This window comes from Capricornis sumatraensis, chromosome 4, assembly GCF_032405125.1.
Source record: "Capricornis sumatraensis isolate serow.1 chromosome 4, serow.2, whole genome shotgun sequence".
Classification (NCBI taxonomy): Eukaryota; Metazoa; Chordata; class Mammalia; order Artiodactyla; family Bovidae; genus Capricornis; species Capricornis sumatraensis.
In genome coordinates, this window is record NC_091072.1 from 113,945,163 (window position 1) to 113,972,520 (window position 27,358).

The 27,358-nt window shown below is 39.2% G+C and overlaps 1 protein-coding gene across 5 annotated transcripts in view; it reads left to right on the forward strand.

The window, feature by feature from the left end:
* The first annotated feature begins 479 nt into the window (after positions 1 to 479).
* Positions 480 to 27,358, forward strand: part of RIC8B (RIC8 guanine nucleotide exchange factor B) — a 100,749-nt gene continuing 73,870 nt past the window's right edge. For 3 of the 5 annotated variants that reach the window (XM_068970473.1, XM_068970476.1, XM_068970475.1), the window contains exons 1-2: positions 480 to 639; positions 9,919 to 9,966. In XM_068970473.1, coding sequence (XP_068826574.1) covers positions 556 to 639; positions 9,919 to 9,966 — 132 coding nt within the window. In that variant the 5' untranslated portion in view covers positions 480 to 555. The remainder of the gene's footprint in view (positions 640 to 9,918; positions 9,967 to 27,358) is intronic. The other 2 variants (XM_068970474.1, XM_068970478.1) reach the window with 1 other exon arrangement.

Consider the following 27,358-nt stretch of genomic DNA (forward strand, 5'->3'; position numbering starts at 1 on the left):
TTCCCGCTGGATGACTACGAATCCCGACATGCCATTCGGCACTCCAGTAGATTAGATGGAAGAGTGGAATGACCCCGTCGCACGCAGGGAATTGTAGTCCATTTAGCTGGTGGCTCTTAGAGGGGCGGGGAAGAGCCGGGTCGCTCTCGTCAGCTGAGGAGAATGATTCATAGAGGAGGGTCAAGAGAGAACAGCTCTGTCTGTGAAAGCCCATTTAAAAGGCTGGACTCTTCTCCGAGGGAGAGAGAGGCAGGGGAGCAAGCAGGATCTCGGGCCTGACCCCGTCCGCCAGGCCTCTACCGAGTACTGGGCCTTGTCAGAGGTGGCGGCTAGGCGCCGGTTGCTGGGGGACCGGTGACGTCGCGGGGTGAAAGTTGAGGGGCGGTGACGTCGGGCCTGCCCGGGCGGAGGCTGGCGGGCTAGAGGCAGAGGGAGGGAGGGAAAGAGGGAAGGAAGGAAGCTGGGAAGAAGCGAGCGAGCGGGGGCGCGAGGCGTTTACCTGGAGGCAGCGGCTTGGGCGCGCAGAGCGGCCGCGGCTCCCCCGCACCTGCGGCCATGGATGAGGAGCGCGCCCTCTACATCGTCCGGGCCGGCGAGGCGGGGGCTATCGAGCGGGTCCTGAGGGATTACAGCGATAAGGTAAAGAGCCCTGGCCCCGGGCGTGCGGTATAGCACCCTTGGGCCGCCCCCCCGGGCTTGCATATCGCATCCCTCCCAACCCCCCCTCACGCCGGGGATGCGCATTGCTCTCCCCTGAAAACGTTTCCGGCTTGGGCATGCGTGTTTGTGCCCCCAGCCTTTTCCATCCGCGCATCCTGTATCCCCCCTGCCCCCATCCTGGCTCCCACCACTCTGATTCCGGCCCAGCAGCTTGTCCCACGGTCCTCTTCCCAAGCGTGCAAGTCACACCCCCGGAATCGGTGAATGTCCGTCTGTGCCCTGTGCCCCCACTCTTGGATGCAGAAGTGCACGCGAGGCTTCCTCACCTGCATAGCATAAAAATACGTGTTTCTTTGCATAAACACGGCCTTTGACATGCTTAAGACGTATCGGCCACGATGGCAGTTCTTTATAGACACAGCACTGTACAGTTTTCAAGGTGTGATGTCTCAGATATGGTCTAACTTGATTCTCAGAATATTTGTAGAGTAGAGAGTATCATCCTTCCCATTTTCTAGATGAGAATACCGAGGCACGAGGAACTGAAATCACGCCAAGGTCATGGACCTACTGTGTTGTACCTGGGAGGAGACTAACTCCTAATAATACCTGTTACTTGTATCGCATTATCAGCTTTCCCATCCTTTATCTTGTTTAATCTTGACAGCCGTTCTGTGAGGTTTCATCTGCGTTTTGCAATTGAGATTCTAGATCGGTTAAGTAACTTGCCCAAGGTCGTACTTCTGAGCTGGGATTCCAACCTCGGTCTTCAAACCATTCATTATTCTTTCCACTTTACAACTCTACACTAAAAAGGTATCTTCTTTTATATCCCAGTCACTTCTCTGAATGTCTCTTCAAGAACCGTTAGCTCTCCATTACTTTTCCTTCCAGGAATTGTACAAGCTCGCTTCTAAAGGTGACATACCACACCTTTATTCTTCCATTTAGAAGACTACTTAATAGAAATGACTGACTTCTGTGAAAACACACCCAGCACCATGTCACATCCTAGATATAACATCTTCCTTCCTTTCATTTGCTTCCATTCATAATTTCTCTTGTGTTTGCTATGTGCCCACCACTGCCCTAACCTATGCTTTGCATTATGGAGCTGCCAGTATGCCATTTCTGCCCTATGTGGAGAATATAAAAAAATCAGGCAACTTCACTCCCGTTTCATCTTCTCAACAATCCTGTGAGGAAAGTGATGGTATTCCCTGTTTTACAAATGAGAAAATTTAGAATGTTGTTGCCCCAAGTCCACACAGTCATTGAGAGATGGGGCTGAGATTTGAATCTAGGTTTTCTGATTGCTCTTTTACAGTACTATGCTGTTTTCTTTGGGAGGCTGTATGGATTCAGTTAAATTCATATCTTAGTTTCTTCAGTCTCTGATATGCTTTATTGTTGCATATCTGCTTAACTTAGGAGAAATTCATTTAATGCACAGGTATACATATTGTGGAGATTATGGTCGTCCAGTGGTATCTGCTGGGGATTTGTTCCAGGACCCTTTCCCTCCCTCATGGATACCAAAATTCATGGATGCTCAAGTCCTTTATATAAAATGGCATGTTGTTGTTGCTTAGTTGCTAAGTCATGTCCAACTATTTTGTGACCCCATGGACTATAGCCCACCAGGCTCTTCTGTCCATGGGATTTTCCAGGCACAAATACTGGGGTGGGGTGCCATTTTCTTCTCCAGGGGATCTTCCTGAAACAGGGATTGAACCTGCGTCTTCTACATTGGCATGCAGATTCTTTACCACTGAGCCACCTGAGAAGCCCATAAAATTGCATGTGTGCTTGTGTGCTCAGTTGCTCAATCATGTCCAACTTGTTGCAGCCCCAAGGACTGTAGCCCACCAGGCTTCTCTGCCCATGGAACTTTCCAGGCAAGAAAACTGAAGTAGGTTGCCATTTCTTACTCCAGAGGATCTTCCTGACCCAGGGATTGAACCTGCGTCTCTTGTGTCTCCTGCATTGGCAGGCAGATTCTTTACCACTAGCACCACCTGGGAATAACCTATACACATCCACCCTTATACTTTGAATCATCTCTGGATTGCTAATAATACAATGTAAATGTTATGTAAATAATTGTAAATACAGTGTAAGTACTATGTAGCTCAGTTCAGTTCAGTCCCTCAGTCATGTCCGACTCTTTGTGACCCCATGAATCGCAGCACGCCAGGCCTCCCTGTCCATCACCAACTCCGGAGTTTGCTCAGACTCACGTCCATCGAGTTGGTGATGCCATCCAGCCACCTCATCCTCTGTCATCCCCTTCTCCTACTGTCCCCAATCCCTCCCAGCATCAAAGTCTTTTCCAATGAGTCAACTCTTCACATGAGGTGGCCAAAGTACTGGAGTTTCAGCTTTAGCATCATTCCTTCCAAAGAACACCCAGGGCTGATCTCCTTTAGAATGGACTGGTTGGATCTCCTTGCAGTCCAAGGGACTCTTCAAGAGTCTTCTGCAACACCATAGTTCAAAAGCATCAATTCTTAGGCGCTCAGCTTTTTTCACAGTCCAACTCTCACATCCATACATGACCACTGGAAAAACCATAGCCTTGACTAGACGGACCTTTGTTGGCAAAGTAATGTCTCTGCTTTTGAATATGCTGTCTAGGTTGGTCATAACTTTGCTTCCAAGGAGTAAACGTCTTTTAATTTCATGGCTGCAACCACCATCTGCAGTGATTTTGGAGCCCCCCAAAATAAAGTCTGACACTGTTTGCACTGTTTCCCCATCTATTTCCTATGTAGCTAGTTGCCCATTAATTCAACTTTTGCTTTTTGGAACTTTCTCCAGTTTTGTTTTGTTTTGTTTTCCTTCAAATACTTTTGATCCATGGTTGACTGAATTCATGGATGTGGAACCTGCAGATATGGAGGCCTGATGGTATATTCATGCAACTTGATTTATAATTGCTTTCCAAAAAATACTTGAGGCAGCTACAAATTTTCAAAAGAACAAAATGCAATAGAAAACTTGGCTGTTGTGTTGAATCACCTAGTGTTTATTTAGCACTTACTATATCCCAGGTATCCAGCAATAAATAGAAACTTTCTTCTGTGGGAAGGGAGGAGGAAAAAACCTCTACCTGGATCTTATCACCTCCTTCAATATTCCTCCTCCTCTTCATGACTAAAGTAGTTAGAACTCCAGATTTGCTTCCTCTAGTTTATCTTTCCTTTTCTTGATCTCCCTCCAGGTTAGTTTCATTTACTACTCCTGGCCAAGTGCTATCAGAGCTTAAATTCTGAACTTTCCCATTGGGAATGGTTTTAGAGTTGTAATGCCCAATGTGTGTAGTTTTGGGGCGGTATTCTGGGGGCCAGCCTTGAGAATGCTGTGGCTTGATGTAAACTGGGTTGGCCAACTTCTTCAGAAAAGAGCTTTCATGTTTAATGCTGATTACAGTAGATCCAGAGAACAAAGAAAATAGCTGCATTTCATGTTGGCAGTGGGGCTTTGCCCTCAAGGGAAGAGACATTAGAGGCAGATGAAGAAGAAGGGGAAGTATGATTGCAGTGGTCTGGCAGTAAGAATGAGGAGGTCAAATTAATTGTCCCACTCTCTGGGAAACGGAATCTGAAATTCTAAAAATGTGCCTGGGTCTACTGTGTGCCTCATTTTCTTTATCTGGAAAAGTGGATGAGAAATGTTTAGAATGAAGTGATTATGAGGCATTAAAGAGTCTAACCAAGAAGGGAAATGAATGATGTAGAGAGAGAATGATTAGTTTGTTCTCAAAAGGAAGCTCAAGTATTGTGGAGAGAAGGTTGAATTTGGAATCAGATAAATCTTGCTTTAGATCTACCATTTATTAGCTTCATGACTATGGATAAGTTATTTTAAGCCCGAGTCTCAGTTTCCTTATCTGTAACATAGGTAACAGATATGTACCTATGTACAGATATGTGCCTTATCTGTAACTTAGGTTCCATCACCTAAGTTATTATGAGGTCTAAATTAACTGATGTATGATACCAAATACTGTACAAGGCATCTAGGAGGCATTCCCTAATGATCAACGTTCTCAAGAGGTCCTGTGGCCACAGCACAGGTTCTAGAGCCAAATTGCCTGAATTCTGATCCCCAATTTACTATCCATGTGTATAAAACAAGGTACTTAACTTTACTGTCCCTCAGTTCACTCATCTGCCAAACACGGATAATAATAGTACCTGCATCATACATTGTTGCCAGGATTAAATAAGTTATATGTATAAATCAGAACAGCACCTGGCACTGAAGAAAAACCCATAGCTGTTCTAAACAGAACAAGTCAGGGATTAACCCTGTGGTATGGAGTTGACGTCACCTGATTAAAAAAATAGAGAATATACTTCAGTTTTTTTCTTTTTCCTTGACCCTTGGCACTTATTAATGGCTGGCGAAATACTTTGTACCATGTTTAAAGCAACATTTACCTGTCTGGCTCCAGGTAACATCTAATTTCTTCTGTGTTAAGGAGATTCTGATTTTCAAGCCGCCTTCTCTTATTCACTGATCTTGTCATCTTGGGGAGAAGGAAGATCAAGCGATCCCTTTTAAAAGGAAATTTGCCTGTTTCTCAAGGGCATAATGCAAGTTGACTCAGTGTAGGAAAGTATTTTTTAAAAATAGGAAGAGTGGTTGCCCTTCTCCTCTCAATTCATCTGTTAGCATGTATTGAGTGCCATGTATTTTGTTCTTTTAACAGATTTAGTAGAGATATTGGTTGCTTTCATTATGATTATCAACAACAAACAGTGATCTGGGCCCTTGAGGTGCATAAAAGTATCTTAGTTCCTTGAATCCAGGATATTTGGACTAGAAGGAACCTCAAAGATCATTGGGTCCAATACTCTGAATTAATAGAAGAAACTGGTGTAGCATCATCATCAACTATGATGATAACTAGAGAGATAGTTTGCGGCCATAGAGGCCACCAGGGCATATGATTACCCCTTGGCAAGCTCCAACAGAATTCCATTATGTAAGTATGACAAGTTTATGGCCAAATGAAAGGTAAAAGTTACTTAAGATACAGACAGGTAGGTAGTTCTCTGAGATGAGTCCTCATGAGAGGAAAACAGCACTGATAGTAGTGAGGTGTGTTTATGTGCTGCTGCTGCTGTTGCTGCTAAGTCACGTTAGCTGTGTCCGACTCTGTGCGACCCCATAGATGGCAGCCCACCAGGCTCCCATTCCTGGGATTCTCCAGGCAAGAATATGGAGTGGGTTGCCATTTCCTTCTCCAGTGCATGAAAGTGAAAAGTGAAAGTGAAGTTGCTCAGTCGTGTCTGACTCCTCGCGACCCCATGAACTGTAGCCCACCAGGCTCCTCCGTCCATGGGATTTCCCAGGCAAGAGTACTGGAGTGGATTGCCATAAGAATCCAATTGGTAGGGACCTAATTTGGAGACAGTTGTAGAAATACAGCCTCCACATTTGAATAAGGTGTATAAACATCCTGGACCATGTAAGAGGACATTTTGTTTTACAGTTTGAGGTTGAGTTCTGACTCTGAGTTCATTCTACAGATTTTTGATGAGCATGTGTAGTGGGCTGTTCCTTTGTTATACGTGTTCTTATTTCCAGATTGGATTATATAATCTCAGTTACTGGGGTTTAGTTCTAGAAATAATCTCTGTTCCTAAAACACAGCACAACACACATACACACACAGACACCACTCCAGTTAGGTTGATTCCTTTGCATTGGTACTGTTTGAGTATATCTTTGGAAATCTATGAAATAAATCCTAGTTGTCTAGTGGATCAGTATTTGGCTGGATGCCTCCCTGTAGACTGTGCAGTAACAACAGTAGTGTCTACTTACTGAACACCTGCAATGTGCAAGGTGCTATACACAAAGATAAGGAAACTCTTGACAGGTAGTAAAGTTGAATAACTTGACCAAGGTCACACTTTCAGTAAACAGTGGGACTGGACTCAAACCAGTGCTTTCTGACTATTGAGCCTAGCCTGTTCATGGGATGTGAAACTGGCGGGGGGAGTCCTCAAGAGCTGGATGTGTTACTGAGCTGTTACTAACTTACTTGGTCCCTAAAGCTTTACTGTTGAGTTCATATTTACTCCTGTTCATCTAGAAATTAAGCATATAAAGAAGGTGAAGTGGTTGACTGTTGGCCAGCAGTTCTAGAAAGGCATTTGCAGCCAGAAATGCTGGATCCCCTTCCCTTCCCTTTCAGCCTTAAAAAGAGGAGAGAACAAGAGTTGTGGTGTGGTGTGCTTAGTTGCTCAGTCATGTCCGATGCTTTTTGACCCTGTGGACTGCAGCCCACCAGGCTCCCCTGTCCATGGCTTTTCTCCAGGCAAGAAGACTGGAGTGGAGTATCATGCCTTCCTCTAGGGGATCTTCCCAACCTAGGATTTGAACCCAGGTCTCCTGCATTGCAGGCAGATTCCTTCCTGTCTGAGCACCAGGGAAGCCCAGTACAGAATAGGTTAGGTATGATCTAATTTGGATAAGAGAAGCCTGCCTTAGAGAAGTCAACATCTTTGAATCCAAACAACCATAGGCATCTGAGTTCCTGAATAGATTGGCATATTCTAAATTCAATTTATTGCCTCACAACACCAGTATATTTGCTAATTAAATTAAGTCCTCATGCTAGTTGGACAGGGCTTTTGAAAGCTTTTCTTCCTCTCTTCCTTCTTCCCTTCTTTTCTTTCTTTTTTAATATTGTAGTTTTACCACAGGATCAACTTTACATTTAAAAAGCAAAAGAAAAATTAGTCCTTGGTACTATTCTAAATTATCACCTTAAAAGATTTAATTCTATGTAGAAACCTTTTTAAAAATATTTTCATAACTTAGTGATGGTCTTTCTAGAAGATGATTTCTTCTTCTGTTTCCTTACCACAAATGCAAAAAAAAAAAAAAGTTAAGGAGGACTATTATATTGGCAACTAGGTACACTGTATGGAATTAATACTTCATATATGATGGCAAAAATTAAGCTTTCTTAGTTCTAAATGCAATTATGTATTTTCATTTATAGTGAACCTTTACTAGGCTTCAGTTTATTACCAACAGAACAATCTATTGATTCTTTATCTTTTGTTCAGTGTTAGTTTTTACTAAACCTTGGATCTGTAAATTTCTAAGTTAAAGCTTTTGTTCTTCCTTCCTTTTCTTCTTTCTTTTCTTGTTTGTTCATTAATTCACTTTCCTGTTAATTTTTTTCTTTTAATAATAACAATATATCAACAAGTTTTATCAAAGGAACCACCAGAAATTCCACCAACCCTGTATAGGTTTTATTTTTGGATTTTTAACACTCAAGCCTTTGAATGCATCTATCCATACATTGATATAGGTACTGTCATCATAGACATACAATTTGATATTTTACTATTTTTACAGTTATTGTCATAAAATAATTTTCCATGTTGTTACAGAACTTTTTAGCCATCTTTAAAAAAACTGCAGTATGATAATGTTTCAGATGAATGCACAGTAGTTTACTTAATCAGTCTCCTGTTGTTAGATATTCAGGTTGTCTCTTTTCTTTTGTAACATTTGGTAACACTGCAGTGAATATAATTTTTATCTCCTCTGGATGATTTCATTAGGATAAATTTCTAGGAGTAGACGTTCTGGGTCAAAGGATATGAATATTTTTATGGTTGCTATTATGTGTTGCCAAATCACTTTTGTTTTTGAAGATGGTGTCAATTTATACTGCCTCCAGCAATATTACACATGGATTACTGAAGCTCATTTTTCAGAGAGCTTTATGTCCTCAGCCTTGTTCTCCTTTGCTCTGGTCTGTAGGCTGCTGCTCAAAATATTCTTCCAGAATAAGCTACTGTTACACCTCCTTCAGAGTCTTCCCCTGGTGGCCTGTCACCTTTATGTCAGTTCAGGTATAAATTTTTAAATCCAAGCCCTCACCATCTGACATCCATTTTAATTGTTTTGCAAACCATATGTGAGGTAGCTTCTCTTTAGGTTTCCTCAGATGGCCCTTTTCTATTACCTCTAAGTCTTCCCTCTGACTATTTTGCACTTTAGAACTGCTTCTTTGTCAACATTTCTCAATCTCATTTAATTTCAAAAATCAGTTCTTCTACAAAGCTGTCAATGCAGAACCACCTGTAATGATAATATCTTTAGTACTTACTGTACTTAACTCCTGATGGGTTGCCAATAAATGTTTGTCAGTGTTGCCAATGAGAAATGCAAAGGAAAGGCAGAGAGATGTTCAGTAAAGGTTTTTTTAAAAAGGAAAACTTAGAGGATTCTTAAGTGCACTTGGCTCTCTTGAATAAAACTTGAGAAGAGAATGAAGAACTTCATGCTCCATTTTTTGGGGGTACTGCCTCTCTCTGACAGAGGACAACTTACTCCATTCTCTATTTCAGCTACAGAGAAAAAATAGTGTTGCCAGTAATTTCAGGAGAGTCGTGACCCTCCTTTTTCTTTCAGTTATTTTTTTCTCAATATCATTGGCATCATCATTATCATCCTAATGATAATCATCCTACTGCTAACTGAGTGTTTACTATGTGCCAGGCACTCAAATGGTACATTATATGCCTTAGCTGTTTTAACCCTCACAGCAGCTTTGTGAAGTAGGCACCCCTCTTTCCACATGGGAAATACAGTTATAATTTGTTACTTGCTTAACTAATAAGTGGTAGAACCATGGTTTAAACTCTCATTCTTACAGAATTACTGTCCTTCCCTACCTGTAATTCTCTGATGACTTCTTATTGCATTTGATAAAGTACAAGCTCCTTAACAACACTGGAAGATCCTTCCAAATCTCTGTCCAGTCTACTTTCCCATTCTTATCTTCCTCCACTCCTGTCATCCTCTAACATGTGTCCTGTGTTTCATTCCAACAGAGCTGCTTATTTCACAAATATATCATACCATTTGACACATGAGCCTTTGTTTCCGTCCCTAGAATGCTTTAATTTGCCTCCTGGCAAACTCCTATTCATCCCTCAAGGTCCAGCTCAAATGCTCTATACTCTATGCAAAGCATTCCAGATTTCCCTGGACAGTGTGTGGCTCGGTACTCTGTTCTTTTCTGTATATATTTTTGCTTTAGCCTTTTTGTACTGCTTTATAGTTATTTGCTTACTTCTCTTTTTCTTTAGTAAGAATATTGAGGTGATTTGGGAAGACAACTGTTTTTTATAGACATCAGATATTTTTTAACGTAGCCAAAATGAAAAATCTGTATATTTAAAATGACATTTTTTCCCTTTTCTTCCTCTTCAGCATAGGGCTACTTTCAAATTTGAATCAACAGATGAAGATAAAAGAAAGGTAAGCCTTAGTGTTACTTTGTGTGGTGTGTGTGTCTGTATGTATTTTCATTCATAAAGTCCGCTTTATAACAGCAGACTTGATTTCATCTGATGGTTTAGTATTCAGTTTCCCTTGTGTTTGATATTTAGGACCTCTGAGAAGAAAGACAAGTGCCAGGTTTAGTATGAATTACACACAACACCCTCCTGCTCCATCCCCATAGGACCATTACACTTGTATAAATCAGGGGAATGGGAGGGGTTCAGAGGGGACCCTTCCCCATATCTTCTCCTCTCCAGAGATTGGCTTTGTTTGATGGCAGGATTGCAGGCTGCCAAAAATTGCTAATTGCTAATATTGTAAAGCCAAGCTTGGCTTTGGGTTAAGTTTTGGGGAAACGGCTATTGATGCTGCTGTGCCTCAACCACATATTGTTCTCTGTGCTGGCAGCTTTTTTTGTAGCCAGCAATCATCTTGGTCACTGACTTCACTGGTAAAGAGGAAAATGGGATCAAGAGGCTCATCACTAGAGGAGTTATTATAAGAGAGGGTGCACCAGAGATGGGATCATAAAATGTTACATTGGCCTGTCGGGGTAGCTTGTGGTTGCTTTACTGAGTTGATTAGAACATGATGTTCAAGGAGAAGCTCACCAGTTCTGCCTCAGTGTTTCCTGGGCCCTGTACTTCTATCCTTGGCCTTACAAACAGTAAGACCAGGTAAGAAAGCATGACTGAATCTGTGTAAACCCATGATTGCTGCTGGAAAAATAGCTTAAGTCCAGTGCTTTGCTGGTAATGGTTTGATCATACCTTGAAATCATCCCTCTCTTCACGTCTACCCCCATATTTAATGTCGACATCCTGCTCATTTTGCCTCGTAAGATTTCTCCATACATTCCCTCCTTAGCCCCGCCCTTGTTCATACCTCCATCTGGACTACTGTCCTAGTTTCCTAACTGTTCATTCTTTTTCCAGTTATGTGGCCTTCCATAATTCCATTGTCCATAATTCTATAACAACAATCTGACTGTGTCACTCTCAACCTTGAAACCCTTGAGTGACTTTCTTTTGTCTATAGGATAAAGTTCAAGCTTCTTATCATGACCTCGATGCTCAGTGATCTGAAGTTTGCCTACTTTTGCAGCCTGTTGCTTACTTCTGTCCCTTGTAATTTATGCTCTAGCAACATGAAATGTTTCCAGTTATGTACACGTACACATCCCTTCTGTTTCCTACTTCCTATCTTTGCATGTGTTGTTTTCTGCCTGGAATGCCTTCTTGTATATTTCTTCACCCTTTGACCTGTTTAATTCCTACTCAGCTCTAGGAGCTTCTCCTTCAGGAAACCTCTGGCATTCCGATTAGGGTGAAATGCCCCTTTTCAGTATTCCTATAAAATTTTATGTAAATCTTTAATCCTAGGCTTATTATTTGTTTCTTAATTTTATATGTGTGTGTATGTTTCTCATTGTAAGACTCTGTGAACTCCCTGAAAACAGATGCTATAATAATATTTATCTTTATATCCTTGGCATCTAGAATGCCCAGCACAGATAGGTACTTGAAAAGTTTTATTCAGTGAGTGACATGGAGGATAAACTTTGGAAGTTAAAGATTTACTCTGATTTTCTTTTGAATTTAAACAATGTAAACAAGACTAGAATACCTTTTAGAACAGGGTTCTCAGCCAGGGATGTGCTGTTTGGGGATCTTTTTCAACAGGCCTGCTTAGGCCCCATCGCTGCCTACTGAGTCAGAATTTGGGGGATGGAGTCCAGGCATGTGCATTTTGATAAATGGTCTTCAGGAAATAAGTACCTTACTCACTTGGTGGGAGTAGAAAATAACACAAGTCCCTATGGAATAGAAGCTAGTTATATCTACCAAAATTACAGATGCATTTTGCCCTTTGACCAAGCAATGTCACTGTTAGATCTATTCTGTGGGTAGATTGAAATAAAGTAAGCAGCGTTACTCACTGAAGCATTGTACATAATAGCAGATGATTGGAAACAATAAAACCTCCAGGAATCAGGGAATATTTGTAGAAACTTATAGAGATTTGCATAATGGAATACTGCATTGTGGTAAAAGAGAGAAGGACAGGGAGGAGAGAGACTATTATGTGCTAATGGGAGAGATGGTCAAGTGAGAAGAAAAAAGAAGCCAGGTGTTAAAAAATGAATATATACATTTTTTAGGTATTCAGGCTAGGAAGGCAGCTGCTGTTTAGTTTAGTTGGGAGAATCCATACTATATCTATAGATTTGTGGTACCTTGTGGATCTGACACCAGAATCTTTGACAGTGCTTTCACTAGTCAAAGTAAGTGCATAAAGACAAAGATTTCCCTCCCTCCATATGGCTTTCAGTTAAGGGAAGAAAAATCCCCACACAATTGGTAGTAAAGCATGTTTATTTCCTGTAGGGTAGTAGCAAAGCTTAACATTTTCAAGGTATTATCTTTTACTGCCTTTTAGATTTTTGCTGACCATAACTACTGTACTGGTGTTAATTTGGTTTAGTGTATAGATTGCTGCTTCCTGGGAGGTCTGATATAAACAAATGTCATTAGGGACCTAGCTAGGTAATCTTCATTAACGTAAAAACATTGGCAAACAAAACTATTTCAGTCTCCAAAGGTTAAAACCATTTAGTGACTCTTTCATGCCTAAGGCCCATAAAGACTTTGAAATCAAAATTATTGGACTTCTCTAAAGGATCTGTATCCTAACAGCTTTTTCAGTTCTCAGTGTAGAGAGACATGGAATAATAGGCATGTCTCCACATTAAACCCAATCTTAGAAAGGAGGAACTCAAATTACCATCCAATTTGCTTTCCTGCTCTAGTTCTCTTTTTCTCTTTCCTAAACATGTCTCTGGAGCCTTCTATCAGTTTGTTGGTAACAGCATCACCCCTTTCCATAAACTACAGGTGCTGTTGCTCTGAAAAACACACCTCTCTTATGTAAAACCTTATGACAACCAATAAGTAGATGTAAGGGAACAGAGCCTTTCAAAAAATAAAACTTGATTATGTGAACTTTCTAGGAATTGATTATAAAGTAATGATCCTTAGACCTAATTCCTAACATTTGTGTAGCATTTTGCATTTTTATGAAGATTTGCTTTTCAGTAGTAAAGTTGTAATGTTATAAGTATGGAGAGAACATCACCATACCAATTTTATGGATAAGAAAACTGAGGCTTATGTTAATGACAACTTGTTAACACTCACATTACTAGTAACTGGTGGAGCCTCAAGCAGAGAACAGATTTTCTTGCCTTCACTGCTTAGTGCTCCATGGCTCCCACTCATTATCACTTGAGGTATATTTCAGAAGGCTTGAAATTATGACTCAGTACTTTGTTTCAGTACTTATACCTTGAGACACCATTTAGGCAACTAGACTTTAGACTTAAATCAGAAAATATCAAAGGAAATTACCAACTAGGAGTGCTTAAATTTATCCAGAGAAGTAAAGACAGACACATTTCTGATGTTTGTGCATAGAATGCAAATAGTTCCAGGTGCATGCAGCTCATGATATATTTGGGTGTAAGCACCTGTGCTTACTGAAGCATTTACTTTACATCTTCTCTACCTAAATAGATGGCTATGACTATATACCAACACATAAACAAATGTATCATGCAAATATGAAGGACGGAAGAAGGTATGATGAATAATCTGAAATTTTATACCTTAAGGAAATGAAAGTTCTTATATTGGTTTCTGAAGCACAGCTGATCTCAAGGCCAATAAAGAAAACTAATTGCAATAAATATTGAAAAATATCTATTGCAAAATGATTTTAAAAATTGCAGCTCTTTCACCTATAAGAATACAACCATATCCAATGCAGAAAACTTCAGTTGTTGTCTGAGATAAACTTTTAGGTATTTAGTTATTTTCCTCAAAAGAATCAAGTTAAAAATAGTTAAATTTCAAGCATTTATTTCATTAACTTCAAACTGACATAGGTAAGTTCATATATCTGTGAAGGTATAAGGTAGTTACTGAGTTGAGAACTCTTTGAGGACAAAAATTCTAGCTTACTTTTCTTTGTACTTTCAGTCCTTGACACTGCATCTGGCACAAAATAGGCACCTACAATACATACCAGTTAAATGAATAACGGGGATTGGAGATTAAGTGGAGACCAGAATTTGTATAACTTGTACATATGGTTTGGTTTTCAGTTTGATATTTTCTTAAGTAGGCAGCAGATTCTCAAGCACTTTTCATACTGTTGTTTACTGAAGATGCAGAATACAAAAATATTCATACAAGTGATCACAACCATGTAAAACTAATACAAAGAAAAATGTCTACAAGGAAATTCACTAAATGGTGGCTTTGTATTATTACTGTGGATGATATTTTCATTTCTCTTTTCTATATTTTAAACTTTTTCATTACAGTATATCAGATATAAGAATATGATGATAATATATGTGATAATATATTCTTTCAGAGTTATGTGATTCGGGTTGTAAGCAAAGACCCAATACATTTTAAAATCATTTATTGTTTCTAAAATTGGCCCTTTGTGATTATCTTACATATACCTTTTAGGGGAACATAAAAATATTATTAGGTTTGGAGATAGTATCCCTTGTGGAGCTAGTTTATGGAGTGAAATAAATTTATTTGAACACAAAAGTCCATTTTACCATTTGAAATATTTCTTCTTTTTTCCACAAAGTTGGATGTACTTGGCATATTAGTAGAGATCTCTGTAGTCCACAAATATTTTTTCAGTAATTCCTGTGTGCCAGGTCCTGTGTTAGGCCTTGGTTCCTAAGTTGGCTATTTTCCTATGGTGTTTGGTTTGGCATTTCTCAGCTACAGATGCATACTGAGGGTTGTCATTGTGGACTATAGAAAATGAATGGGTAATTTTCCATATTAGAGTCCCCCAAGAAAAATGTGCCAAGATAGAACCATCAGTCGTATACTGTGAATCCATGCTTAGGGATAGCTTGAGGCATGAATGCTTGTTCTAAAAGCCTTTTACATTTAGTATAGTCATTTGAAATTGTTAAACTCCAATTTTCACTAAAAGAAACTGAGCTTTGTGTGTCTTGCAAATTTGACTCAAATTTTAGTTGATGTCTCACTTTGGGGAATACTTTGATATATGATGCAAGTTTGGTTCTCATTTAGAAACCGATAACTTTAAAGATAATCATTTTTAACGTCTTGATTTCTTTAAAACACACAAACACACATATTACCAAATGCATTCTAAAACTTTTATTTTTAAAGTTTCTATCCAGCTGGATCTGGCATAAAACTTGACCAGAAGGGCTGAATTATATCATAGGCCAGGATGAATACCTCACAGTAGTTCAGAAGTAAAATAATTTAGACTTCATTTCAGACTCCATTTTTTATATTAGATGTGTTGCCAAGGTATTGAAGGACAAATGTAGGAAGAAAGAACAGAACAGCCTTCTGATATAGTAAGCCTTAGATGTGACAGTCCATACATGATCTCTGTATGGATCACTTTCTGCCTGGGAATGTTAAGAGTAGCATCTCTGATTTGTACTTTAGAGTTTCAGTCCTTTTTCTCATATAAAAAACTCAGCAAGAAGTTCTGCTTCCAGCCATGACAGTGTGAGAGCTTTATGAACCTGCTCCTTAATTAAACTGGTTATTTAAAAACAACAACAACAACAATAGCCATTTAAATTATCTGGAAATCGTCCTAAAAACATGAAGTCAATGAAGGAACACTTATTCAGGAAAATATACTGAAAGAAAAGTGTAAGTCTGTGGTATTTGAACTGAGACCTGCTCCCTTTCTTCCCACTTTCAGTGCAGTGAGATGGAAACCCTCCTCCAAACTGAGACCAAATTGCCAACATCACTTGGATCATAGAAAAAGCAAGGGAATTCCAGAAGAACATCTATAAAATGTTTTTATAATATTTTATAAATGTTATAAAATAATTCTGCTTTATTAACTGTGCTAAAGCCTTTGACTCTGTGGATCACAACAAACTGGAAAATTCTTAAAGAGATGGAAATACCAGACCACCATACCTGCTTCCTCAGAAACCTATTTGCAGGTCAAGAAGCAACAGTTAGAACCGGACATAGACATACAGACTGGTTCAAAATTGGGAAAGGAGTATGTCAAGGCTCTATATTGTCACTCTGCTTATTTAACTTCTATGTAGAGTATATCATGCAAAATGCAGAGCCAGATGAATCACAAGCTAAAATCAAGATTGCTGGGAGAAATATCAACAATCTCAGATAAGCAGATAACACCACTCTAATGGCAGAAAGCAAAGAAGAACTAAAGAGCCTCTTAATGAGGATGAAAGAGGAAAGTGAAAAAGCTGGCTTAAAACAGCATTCAAAAAAGTAAGATCATGGCATCTGGTCCATCACTTCAAGGCAAATAGATGGGGGAAAAGTGGAGACAGTGGCAGATTTTATTTTCTTGGCTTCCAAACTCACTGTGGATGGTGACTGCAGCCACGAAATTAAAAGACATTTGTTCCTTGGAAGAAAAGCTATGAACAACCTAGGCAGCTTATTAAAAAACAGAGAGACATCACTTTGCCAACAAAGGTCTGTGTAGTCAAAGCTATCGTTTTTCCAGTAGTCATGTGTGGATGTGAGAGTTGGATCATAAGGCTGAACATCGAGGAACTGATGCTTTCCAGTTGTGCTGGAGAAGACTCTTGAGAGTCCCTTGGACAGCAGGGAGATCGAACCAGTCAATCCTAAAGGAAATCAACCCTGAATATTTATTGGAAGGATAATGCTGAAGCTCCAATACTTTGGCCACTTGATGCAAAGTGCTGACTCATTGGAAAAGACTGTGATGCTGGGAAAGATTGAGGGCAGGAGGAGAAGGGGATGACAGAGAATGAGATGAGATGGTTAGATGTCATCACTGACTTGATGGACATGAGTTTGAGCAAGCTCGGGGAGATGGTGAAGGACAGGGAAGCCTGGAGTGCTGCAGTCCATGGGGTTGCAAAGAGTTCGACATGACTTAGTGACTGAACAACAGCAAACTGATAGAGCCAAGATCAGAGCTCCTACTTTCCTCAGTCCTCAGTTGGAAGGCTAACTAACCAGTAGGGACAGGGATAAGGTCAGCATTTGTCATCCTGCCCCAGCCACATGTCACTGAGACAAAATTCTGGGTGAATTATAGCTGAGAGATGGGGTCTCTCTTCTTTCACCCAGTCTCCACTCGTGAGTCATGGGCTCTACCTTGAGTAAGGCAACATTGAGAATATTGGGGCACCAACTGCCCTTGCCCTGGCTGGTGGGACAAGCAGATTCCACCTTGGAATCTGAGGAGGCAAATTGAGGAGTTTTGGGCCTGCTACTCCCCTGTCTGCTCCAGTTGAACTCTCAAGGGGGTGTCACCTAGAAAGAAGCGTGCTGTTGTCTCTGCCCTCAGCATCAGAACCAAGGTTCAGGAATTTTGCCAAGAGAAATAAGCAGACCTTATAACAGTAAGCTCTGAATCTCTCCCCAGAGGGACCAACTTTTTGCTACAGTGTGAAGTTTCTGCCTGAAGGTATGGGTTGTGGTGAAAGGAGGAGTTGGGAGGAGACTGACATTTTGATTGGAGTTATGGGGCTAACCAGACAGTCTAGCTAGTTTGCTAGAAAGGAAGGAGGAAAGACAGCTGGGAGGAACCTTCCTGTAATTAGAACAAATCTTAAATACTTACCTCAGGAACTATCTCTTCAAAAGAGCTGTAATAAATTGGTTCAGTCTGTAGAGCAATTTATGCCCTAGGACGTTGTTGAAGACAATAGATCAGTCATTCTGCAGTTAGTGGAGCTTAACAGCTGGGTGTGGTCAGGGAAGAGAAAGTCAAAGAGAGGCCTGCCAAAGCCACTGTCATCCCAGGATGACTGTAGCATACCAAAGGGTGAGACCCATGAGGAGCTACATCTGCAGGGAGGAGGAGGAAAATATACTCAACTAAAATAATTCATCTAGTCACTGAGCAAATAAGAAAAATAACAATAGCAAATCTTGGATGGCATAGGCAATACCCAGTGTTGATGTATTATTTAAAATGGCTTCAAAAAAGAACAAACAAAGCTATGTGAAGAAACAGGAAAGAATGACCTATACACTGGGGGAAAAGCAGGCAGTAGAAACTGCCTGTGAGAACAACCAGAGGGTGGATTTAACAGACAGACTTCAACATATTCATTATAAATATATTCAGAAAGGACTTCCCTGGTGGTCCAGTGGTTACGACTCTGTGCTTTCACTTGAGGGGGCTTGGGTTTGATCCCTGGTTGGCAGAATTTCTGCATGCTGTGCGGTGTGGCCAAAACAAAAAAGAGAAAAAAAAAATATTCGGAAAAGTAAAGGAAACCATAATTAAAGAAGTAATACAAAATTTGATGATATCACAACAAATGAATATCAATACAAAGATAGAAATGATTAAAAAGAAAAAGAAGAACCAAATGGAAATTTTGGAAGTGAAAAGTACAATAATGGGAAAAAGATCACTAAAGAGGCCCAATGTTGGGTTCAAACTGTCAGAAGAAAGAATGAGCAAATATGAAGATAAATCAATAGTGTAAACAAGGTAAAGAACAGAGAAAAAAGAATAATGAAAATGAGTGCCTCAGAGAAATATGAGATAATGTTAATGTATCAACATACATATAATGGGAGTACCAGAGGAGAGGAGAGAGAAAAGGGAAGAAAAAATATTTGAAGAAATGTCTAAAAACTTCCTAAACTTATTGGAAAACAACTTACATATCCAGGAAGCTCAATAATGTCTGAGTAGAATAACCTCAAAAAGATCCATAGACACATCACAATAAAAATGCTAGAACGTGCTGGATTCATCTCAATGTATGGCAAAACCAATACAGTATTGTAAAAAAAGAAAAAATAAATAAATAAACTCACTTCACTGAAAGAAAAAAAAATGCTAGAACGCAAACACAATGAGAAAATTTTAAAAGTAGCAAAAGAAAAATGGATCATCACTTACAAAGCAGTCTCAGTGAGATACACAGCTGACTCCTCATCAGAAATGTAGGCCTGTGGCAGTGGAATAATGTAGTCAAAGAGCTCCAAGAAAAAACCTCAACCAAGAATCTTATATCCAACAGAGCTATCTGTTAACATTGCAAGGGAGATAAAAACATTTTTAGATAAATGAAAAAATGAATTTGTTCTAGACCCACCTTACAAGAAATACTAAAAGTCTTTCAAACAGATAGCAAGTTACCTCAAACAGCGATTTAAATCCACACAAAGAAACAAAAGAGAACTAGTAAAGGTAATTATATAATTATAAAAGATAATATAAAGGCATATTTCTCCTATTCTTTTAAATGATCTTAAAAACAGTTGTATAAAACAATGTCTATAATACATTGTTCAACTAGTAACACACAGAAACATCATATATTTGTCAGAAATAGCACAAAGGTTGATGAGAGCAAAGCTGTACTGCACTAAGGAAGTGCCTCTAGATAATAAAGTCACTATTTGGTTCTAGAGAACCAAAAATTATAAATAAGAAGGCCAAAATAACAAAAGCTGTAAGTATATACCAGCTGTCGTTTCTCCTCAGTGACTTCAAAAGACAAAATTATATATCAAGTAATCATTTTTGATATGTAAAACAATAATGCCACCAAAGGGGAAAGGGACAGCATCATATAGAAGCAGTGTTTCTACACCTCACTGGAACTGATGTAATTTGAAGCTAATTCTGTTAAGATATATACATATGTAAGCTATTTAAGCCCTAGAACAACAATTTAAGGAAATGACTCAGAAAATAATTCCCTTTTGTGAAAGACTACAAAATGCTATTGAAAGAAACTAAAGAAGATCTAAGGGCTTCCCTGGAGGCTCAGTGGTAAAGAATCTGCCTGCTAATCAATGCAGGAGACACAGATTTGATCCTCAATCTGGGAAGATCCCACATGCTGTGGAGCAACTAAGCCTGTGCACCACAACTACTGAGCCTTTGCCCTGGAGCCCAGGAGCCACAACCACTGAGCCCTGCACAGTGCAGCTACCGAGACCTGAATGCCCTAGAGCCTGTGCTCCACACCAAGAGAAACCAACACAGTGAGAGGCCTGTGCATCACAGCTGGAGAATGGGCCCCGCTCCCACAGCTAGAGAAAAGCCCGTGCAGCAATGAAGACCCACCACAGCCAAATGCAGAGAGTTGGACGGTAAAGAAAGTTGAACACCGAAGAATTGATGCTTTTGAACTGTGGTGTTAGAGAAGACTCTTGAGAGTCCCTTGGACTGCAAGGAGATCCATCCAGTCCATCCTAAAGGAGATCAGCCCTGGATGTTCATTGGAAGGACTGATGTTGAAGCTGAAACTCCCAATACTTTGGCCACCTCATGCGAAGAGTTGACTCATTGGAAAAGACCATAATGCTGGGGCAGATTGGGAGCAGGAGGAGAAGGGGACGACAGAGGATGAGATGGCTGGATGGCATCACCAACTCAATGGACATGGGTTTGGGTAGACTCCGGGAGTTGGTGATGGACAGGGAGGCCTGGCGTGCTGTGATTCATGGGGTCGCAAAGAGTCGGACACGACTGAGTGACTGAACTGAACTGAAAAAGAAATTAAAGAAGGTGTAAAGAAATGAGAAAACATCCCATGTTCATAGTTTGGAAGATTTATGCTCAGATGGCACTACTTCTCATTTTGATCTGTAGATTTAATGAGATACCTCTTAGAATTCCGGGTAGCTTCTTTGTACAAATTGACAAGCCAGTTCTGAGATTCATATGGAATTGCAGGGGATGCAGAATAGCCAAAACAATCTTGAAAGGAACGGACCTGGAGAACTTACAACTCCCACATCAAAACTTATTACAAGGCAACAGTAATCAAGACAGTGAGTACTGTGACACAAAGATAGATAAACATACATATGGTTGACCTTTAAGCAACTCAGGGTTTAGGGGGCCAATTCCCTGAGCAGTCAAAAACCCATGTGTAACTTTATAGTTGGTCTTTCACATCCACAGTTCTGCATCTGCAATTTCAACCAACTGTGGATCTTGTATGTATTTACTGGAAAAAAACCTGCATATAGATGTAGATCAATGGAATAGTATTGAGAGTCCAGAAATAACCAGTGTGTCTGTGATCAACAGATTTTTGACAAGAGTGACAAGACCATTCAGTGGGGAAAGAATATTTTAACAAATGGCACTGAGAAACTTAGCTACATATAAAAGAATGCATTGAACCTTTAATTCACACTATGTGCAAAATTTAACTCAAGATAGATCAGACCCAAATGTAAGATCTAAAACCATAAAACTCTTAGCAGGAACGTAGGGTAAGTCTTTATGGCCTGCATTTGGCAGTGGATTCTTAGATAGGACACCAAAAACACAAGCAACCAAAGGAAAATCAATACATTAAAGTTAACTTCATCAAAGTTAACTTTTGTGCTTATACTATCAAGAAAGTGAAAAGAAAACCCACAGAATGGAAGATAGTATTTGCAAATCATATGTCTGATAAGAGACTTGTATCTAGGATATATAAAGAACTCAATAATAAAAAGACAATTGAATTTTAAAATGGGCAAAGGATCTGAATATACATTTTTCCAAAGAAGATATACACATAGCCAATCAACATGTGATGCTCAACATCATTAACCATCAGGGAAATGAAAATCAAAACTGTAATGAGATACCAGTTTATACTCACTGGTATGGCTAAAATCAAAAAAGTCGGATAATAAGTATTGACAGGGATGTGGAGAAATCAGAATGCTCATAGATTACTGATAGATTACTGCATGTAAAATGATGTGGCCACTTTGGAAAATAATCTAGGAGTTCCTCAAAGGATTAAACAGAGATGTGTCCACAGAAAACTGTGTACTTGAATATTCACAGCAATATTATTCATAATAGCCAAAAAATGGAACCAAACCAAATGTCTATCATTTTGTGAATGGATAAATGGAATGTATTATAGCCATATGATAGAATATTACTTACCCATAAAAAAGAATAAAAGTTAACTGTTGTAAGTGCTTATAACATGGATGAACCTTGAGCATATTATGCTAAATGAAAAAAGGAAGACATAAAAGGCCACATAATGTCCAATTCCATTCATATGAAATTTCTAAAATAGGCAGATCTGTAATAACAGAAAGTAGATCATGGGTTTCCCAGGGGCTAGGGAGAGAGGGGAATGGGGAGTTACTGCTAATGGGTATTGGGGCTTTTTTAGGGTGATGAAAATGTTTTAAACAGTGATGATGGTTGCACAAGTGTGAATATACTAAAAATCAATGAGCTGTATACTTTAACAGGGTAAATTTATGATATATAAATTATGTTGATAAAACTGTTATTAAATACTACATGCCCATCATTCCAAGCACTATGTGAATATTAACACCTTAAATCCTAATAACAAAGCTAATAAATGAGGTACTGTTTTCTTACTTATTTTACAGATGAGGAAACTAAGGCACACAAAGAAATTACTTGCTTAAACTAGTGAAGTAAATTACTTGCCTAAACTTGTGAAGTGGGAGGACATGATTTAAGCCTATGCGGTGTGGTCCACGGCCCTTGTGCTACACCATACTGCCACTCATTAATAATTGAGTTGACCTGTGTATAGCTTATGCATTGATTCTGTTTTCTGATTGTAGGCTCCAACTCTCTCCAGAATTTGAGATTTGTTGCAGAGCATAAACAAAACTTTGACACTGAGTTAATTAAAACCATTGACAGAAAACAGAAGCCCAGGATTTACAGTATGACCGGATAGGGTAACTAGTGTCAGCCCTCCCCATAAGCAGTACAGTACTTGACCTATAGGCATGCTGCAGATGTCTTTTACGATTATTATTTTGCCTAAAATGTAGGGTTTTGATTTTTTTTCTTCTCAGCAATTAGCTCTTCCTTACACAGTTTGGCCATGTACTAAGGAAAGGGTATAACATGTACATCTTTGGCTAATTGAAAACTCTTAGGACCTGAAAGAATTCCAGGCTGAACAGACATTTCCAGTTCCCCATTTATCGATGAAAAACTGAGAGGTTGACTTACTTGAGGTTATGAAAAATGAGTGGAGGATCTGGGACTCAAACTAGGTCCCCTGCCTCCTTTCCTGCCTTCAGTGGCTGTCATTGCAGCGTGGCTCCTGAGGAATTTACAGTATAGTAAGGGACCCGGAAAATCTTCCAGGACAGTGATTCCTTCTAAGGTGTCTCGTGCTGAGGGTAACCAACCAGAATCTGACTGAATACTTTCAGTAATGCGATCTCCACAGCAGCCACTTTGCTGTTAGATAACTTTGTTAGAGAGTTTTTACTTGTATGAACTCTACATCTGCTTTAATTGATCCTCCTGCTTTATCCCTCTCTGCCTCTGCCTTTGTCCACCACTTAGCTTGTCTTCTACCTTCTTTCCCCTGCTCCGTCTCTTTCATTTTTTCCCCTACTTATTACCCAGCACTCACATTTATCAAGAAGCTTTTTCTAGCTAAATTCTCTATGTAGTTTATTTCTTTAAGCTTTAATACACAGTTTAAATTGCTATGCATTGAAATACATTTACAGTCCTTATTCATTTTACATATGTTCAGTCTCCATAGTATTGTAAATAACTTGAGTTATGTGCTTTTATAGCTCCCTAACCCCAACTCAACCTTTTGTCGCTTGGTTAGCATTTATTTCTCTTGAATAGTTTGCATGTACTTGAATTTTACATTGAGAGCATTTTAAGTTACGTGCCTGTGTCAGGCCTGTGTGCGCAAGTGCTCAGCAATGAACTCGATAGATTCTAAATGGATACTACAGAATCTATAAAACTAATACAAAATTGCCATGTTAACATCTGCACTTACCTTTTCAAGTGGCTTTGGCATTAAATGGAAAATAAAGATAAAAATTTCCTAGCCCTATTGTGTTTGTGCAGAGTTGTGCCTGTTAATATTACTTGATCTGGTCATCCATCTGGCTATCTTTATGAGGTAATGTGCATAAGTCTCTATTCTATCCCAAGCACTGTGCTAGAGATTTTAAAATATATCATCTCATTTAATATTTATAAGCCCTAGATGTTATTCCTGTTTGTAGAGATGAGGAAATTAGGCGCAGTGATTTTAAAAAATTTGCCAAGGTCATACAGCTATAAGCTAGTGTTTGAACCTAGGTGCTTTCCTTACTTCAGTTGTACTGTTTCCTAATAAATAACCTGTGAGATACCTTACTCCTTACAATATATTGTCTCAGATGCTGTTCATGTTAAATAATATATGATATTAATAATACAGATCTTTCACAATAACTGTGAAATAGATATATTTATATCTTACACCTGATGAATTTAGCTTCAGGTGGAATAAATAAATTGCTCCAGATCCAAATTCAAAAAATAATAGAACTAGGAATTAGAAAAAGCCCAAACTGTTTCTGTGCTTTTTTTCTGCTACACCACTCATGTGTTCTTGTGCCTTTGAAGACCTCTAACATCACAGCTGTCTCGTTGAAACAACTTTACTCTTGTCCTTATTCTCGGCTGTCTTAGTCTGCTCATGCTGCCATGACAAAATACCAAAAACTGGGTTGCATAAGCAAAACAAATTTATGCCTCACAGCTTTGGAGGCTAGAAGTCCAAGATCAAGATGTTGGTAAGGTAGATTTCCTTCTGAGACCTCTTCTATTGGCTTATACTCACCTGCTCTCTGACTGTGTACTCATTTGATCTCCTCTTTGTGCAGAGAAGGAAGCGAGTGGGGAATGAGTGAGCCAGCCCTCTGGTGTCTCTTGTAAAAAGGATACTATTCCCATAAGACCAAGGCCTCTCCTTCATGACCCCATCTAACCTTAATAACCCTCTCAAAGCCCCATCTCCAAATTCCATCACACTGGGATTAGAACATCAACATATGAATTTAATGGGGATACAAATATTTAGTCCATAACTTCAGCTTACCATCAGAGTCCCTGATTATCTTCTATAGAGGCCTGGGCAACTAGAGCTGAGATCTAGGGATTTAGAGTATTTCAGAGTGAAGAGGTGAGCATTGTGGAGTAGATGACGTTGGAGACAAAGAAATTCCAGAGAAACCTTATATAGGTAACACTTTGATACACTGAAAAAGACTAAAAGCTGTAGAGATCCACGGGATGAGAATCTGTACCAGCCACCAAGATATAGAGTATATGTTGTGACGGAATGTATATCTGCCAGCTTTGTTAGTGTGCTTTTATATAATCAAACTATGACTTGGCTAAGAACTCAGTAAAGATTAAATGTGATAATGTTCCTTTATTTGGCAAACTAAAATGCAACAAATGATAATGCTCCTGTATTTGTCAGTATATTAACTTAAAATACTAAAATATGTTTTGTATAGGTAGTGAAGAAGAACGTTTTCTGAAAAATAAAGACTCTTGCTTAAGTAGTAAGAAAACCAGAGTTGGCTGGTACTGTATTTGAAGAGAAATTAATAGTTTTGACATGTCCATTTCTGCCCTCAGTCAAGAAGGGAAAGGCAGCTGATTGGTTTTTAAGTTTTCATTTACAGCTAAGCTATTTTTCCCATCTGTTAATGAACTCTTGATGATGCATCATGTCTTTCTCAGGATTGCTAATTAGCAAAGAAACTTGAGCCAAACTTACATAATTGTTGTTACTGTGAACTCTCAGTCTTTTGGCAGGATCACCATGATATAGAACATAGCCAGAAGGGTTGTATTATTGAAAAAAAATGTACATGTGCAAGAAAGGGAGCTAAAGGTGAAATTAAGGAAGTGAGATAAAAACTTCATTCACAAGGACAGTATCCATTAACTAAAAAGTGATAATTACTATTGCCTCCCATAGTAAAAGTAGGAAAAAAAAAACCCCAAAGTGTATAGGTATCATATCATATTAAACTAAATGTAATTGAAACCAGCTTCATGGGCATTTATTTATATTTTGCTTTTTATAAAGAGATTTCAAATTTGACCTCCAGAATCCTCTCTAACCTTTCTTAGAAGTGCAGTGTAGAATCCTGGCAGTAAGTCATTAATTGTTTAATGTTTTTGTAAAATACTATTTTTTAATAGGTCTGTCTTCTGGCAGTGACAGCACTGTTTCAACTATTGATTATAATAAGCTTATTTTAGAATTTAATACATCTCTTTCTGTCTTGTGCATATGTATGTGTGTGTGCGCACGTGCACGCACACACACACACATTGCTGTGCACAGAAGGCAAAAGTTTAGAACTATCAGATTTAGGTGGCTGACCTTCAGCTCCAGTTAAGAACTAAAATTAGATCCCTGTGGAATATATATCCAGTGACATCCATCAGAAAAGAGTGTAGGCATAACCCTGAGAAGCCAGGGAGGCATCATTCAAGGGACTTTGCCTTAACTACAAAACTGTTTCCCATTTGAATTTTTATCTTAAAAATTCATGTGACTTTTTGTATTGTGAGTTGTAACACATTTGTTTATTTTCATGTAGAAACACTTCCCTGTTTCCACCCTTGATAAATCTTTTAGTAAATCTTTTAGTTAAAGAGGATGCACAAGGATTGTCCTGTGACTTTAAGTATCTCTGGCATTGTGCCAGATCTCCCAGATGAATGTGCCTATTTTAAGAGCAGGGTTCTCTCCCATCACTATAGGAACACTGATTGATTGCAGTGAGAGCATAAATCAAGCATGTGGCTAACATTGCAGACATAATGGACAAGAAGGTGGGGGTGGGATGGGGAATCCACTCTTATTAAAGAGAAAATATTTAATTCTATTAAGGAGAATGGATAGGTATTTCAGCACACAATAGAAGACCAGAAACAGTAAATAATAAGAACCATGTTTAAGGACTTGTCTGTTGAAGGAGAAAAAACAATCAGTCCTTAGTAATTCCTTTCACAGACCTAGCTTATCCCAGAATTGCTTTGAATGTTGTAACATTCATTTTTTATTTATTTTGTCACCAGATACCAGTAGAATGAAAAGAGAGTAGGACTGGGAGTCAAATAATAATCTTAGTCCCCTTTTCCATTGTAGCTTTCTGTGCTGCTTAAGCAAATCATTTAGCTTCCTTGGGAGTCAGTTTTCATTATCTATAAAATAAATCCCCTGATCCTGAGTATGGGCTTCCTAGTTGGCTCAATGGGTAAAGAATCCACCTGAAATGCAGGAGATACAGGTTCCATTCTTGGGTTGGGAAGATCCCCTGGAGGAGGGCATGGTCACCCACTCCACTGTTCTTACCTGGATAATCCCATGGACAGAGGAGCCTGGTGGGCTTCAGTCCAGAGGGTCTCAAAGAGTTGGACATGACTGGGCACACACACACAATCCTGAATATGTTATTAAGTATTATTTTCTAAAAGGATTCTATGGTCAAATAAA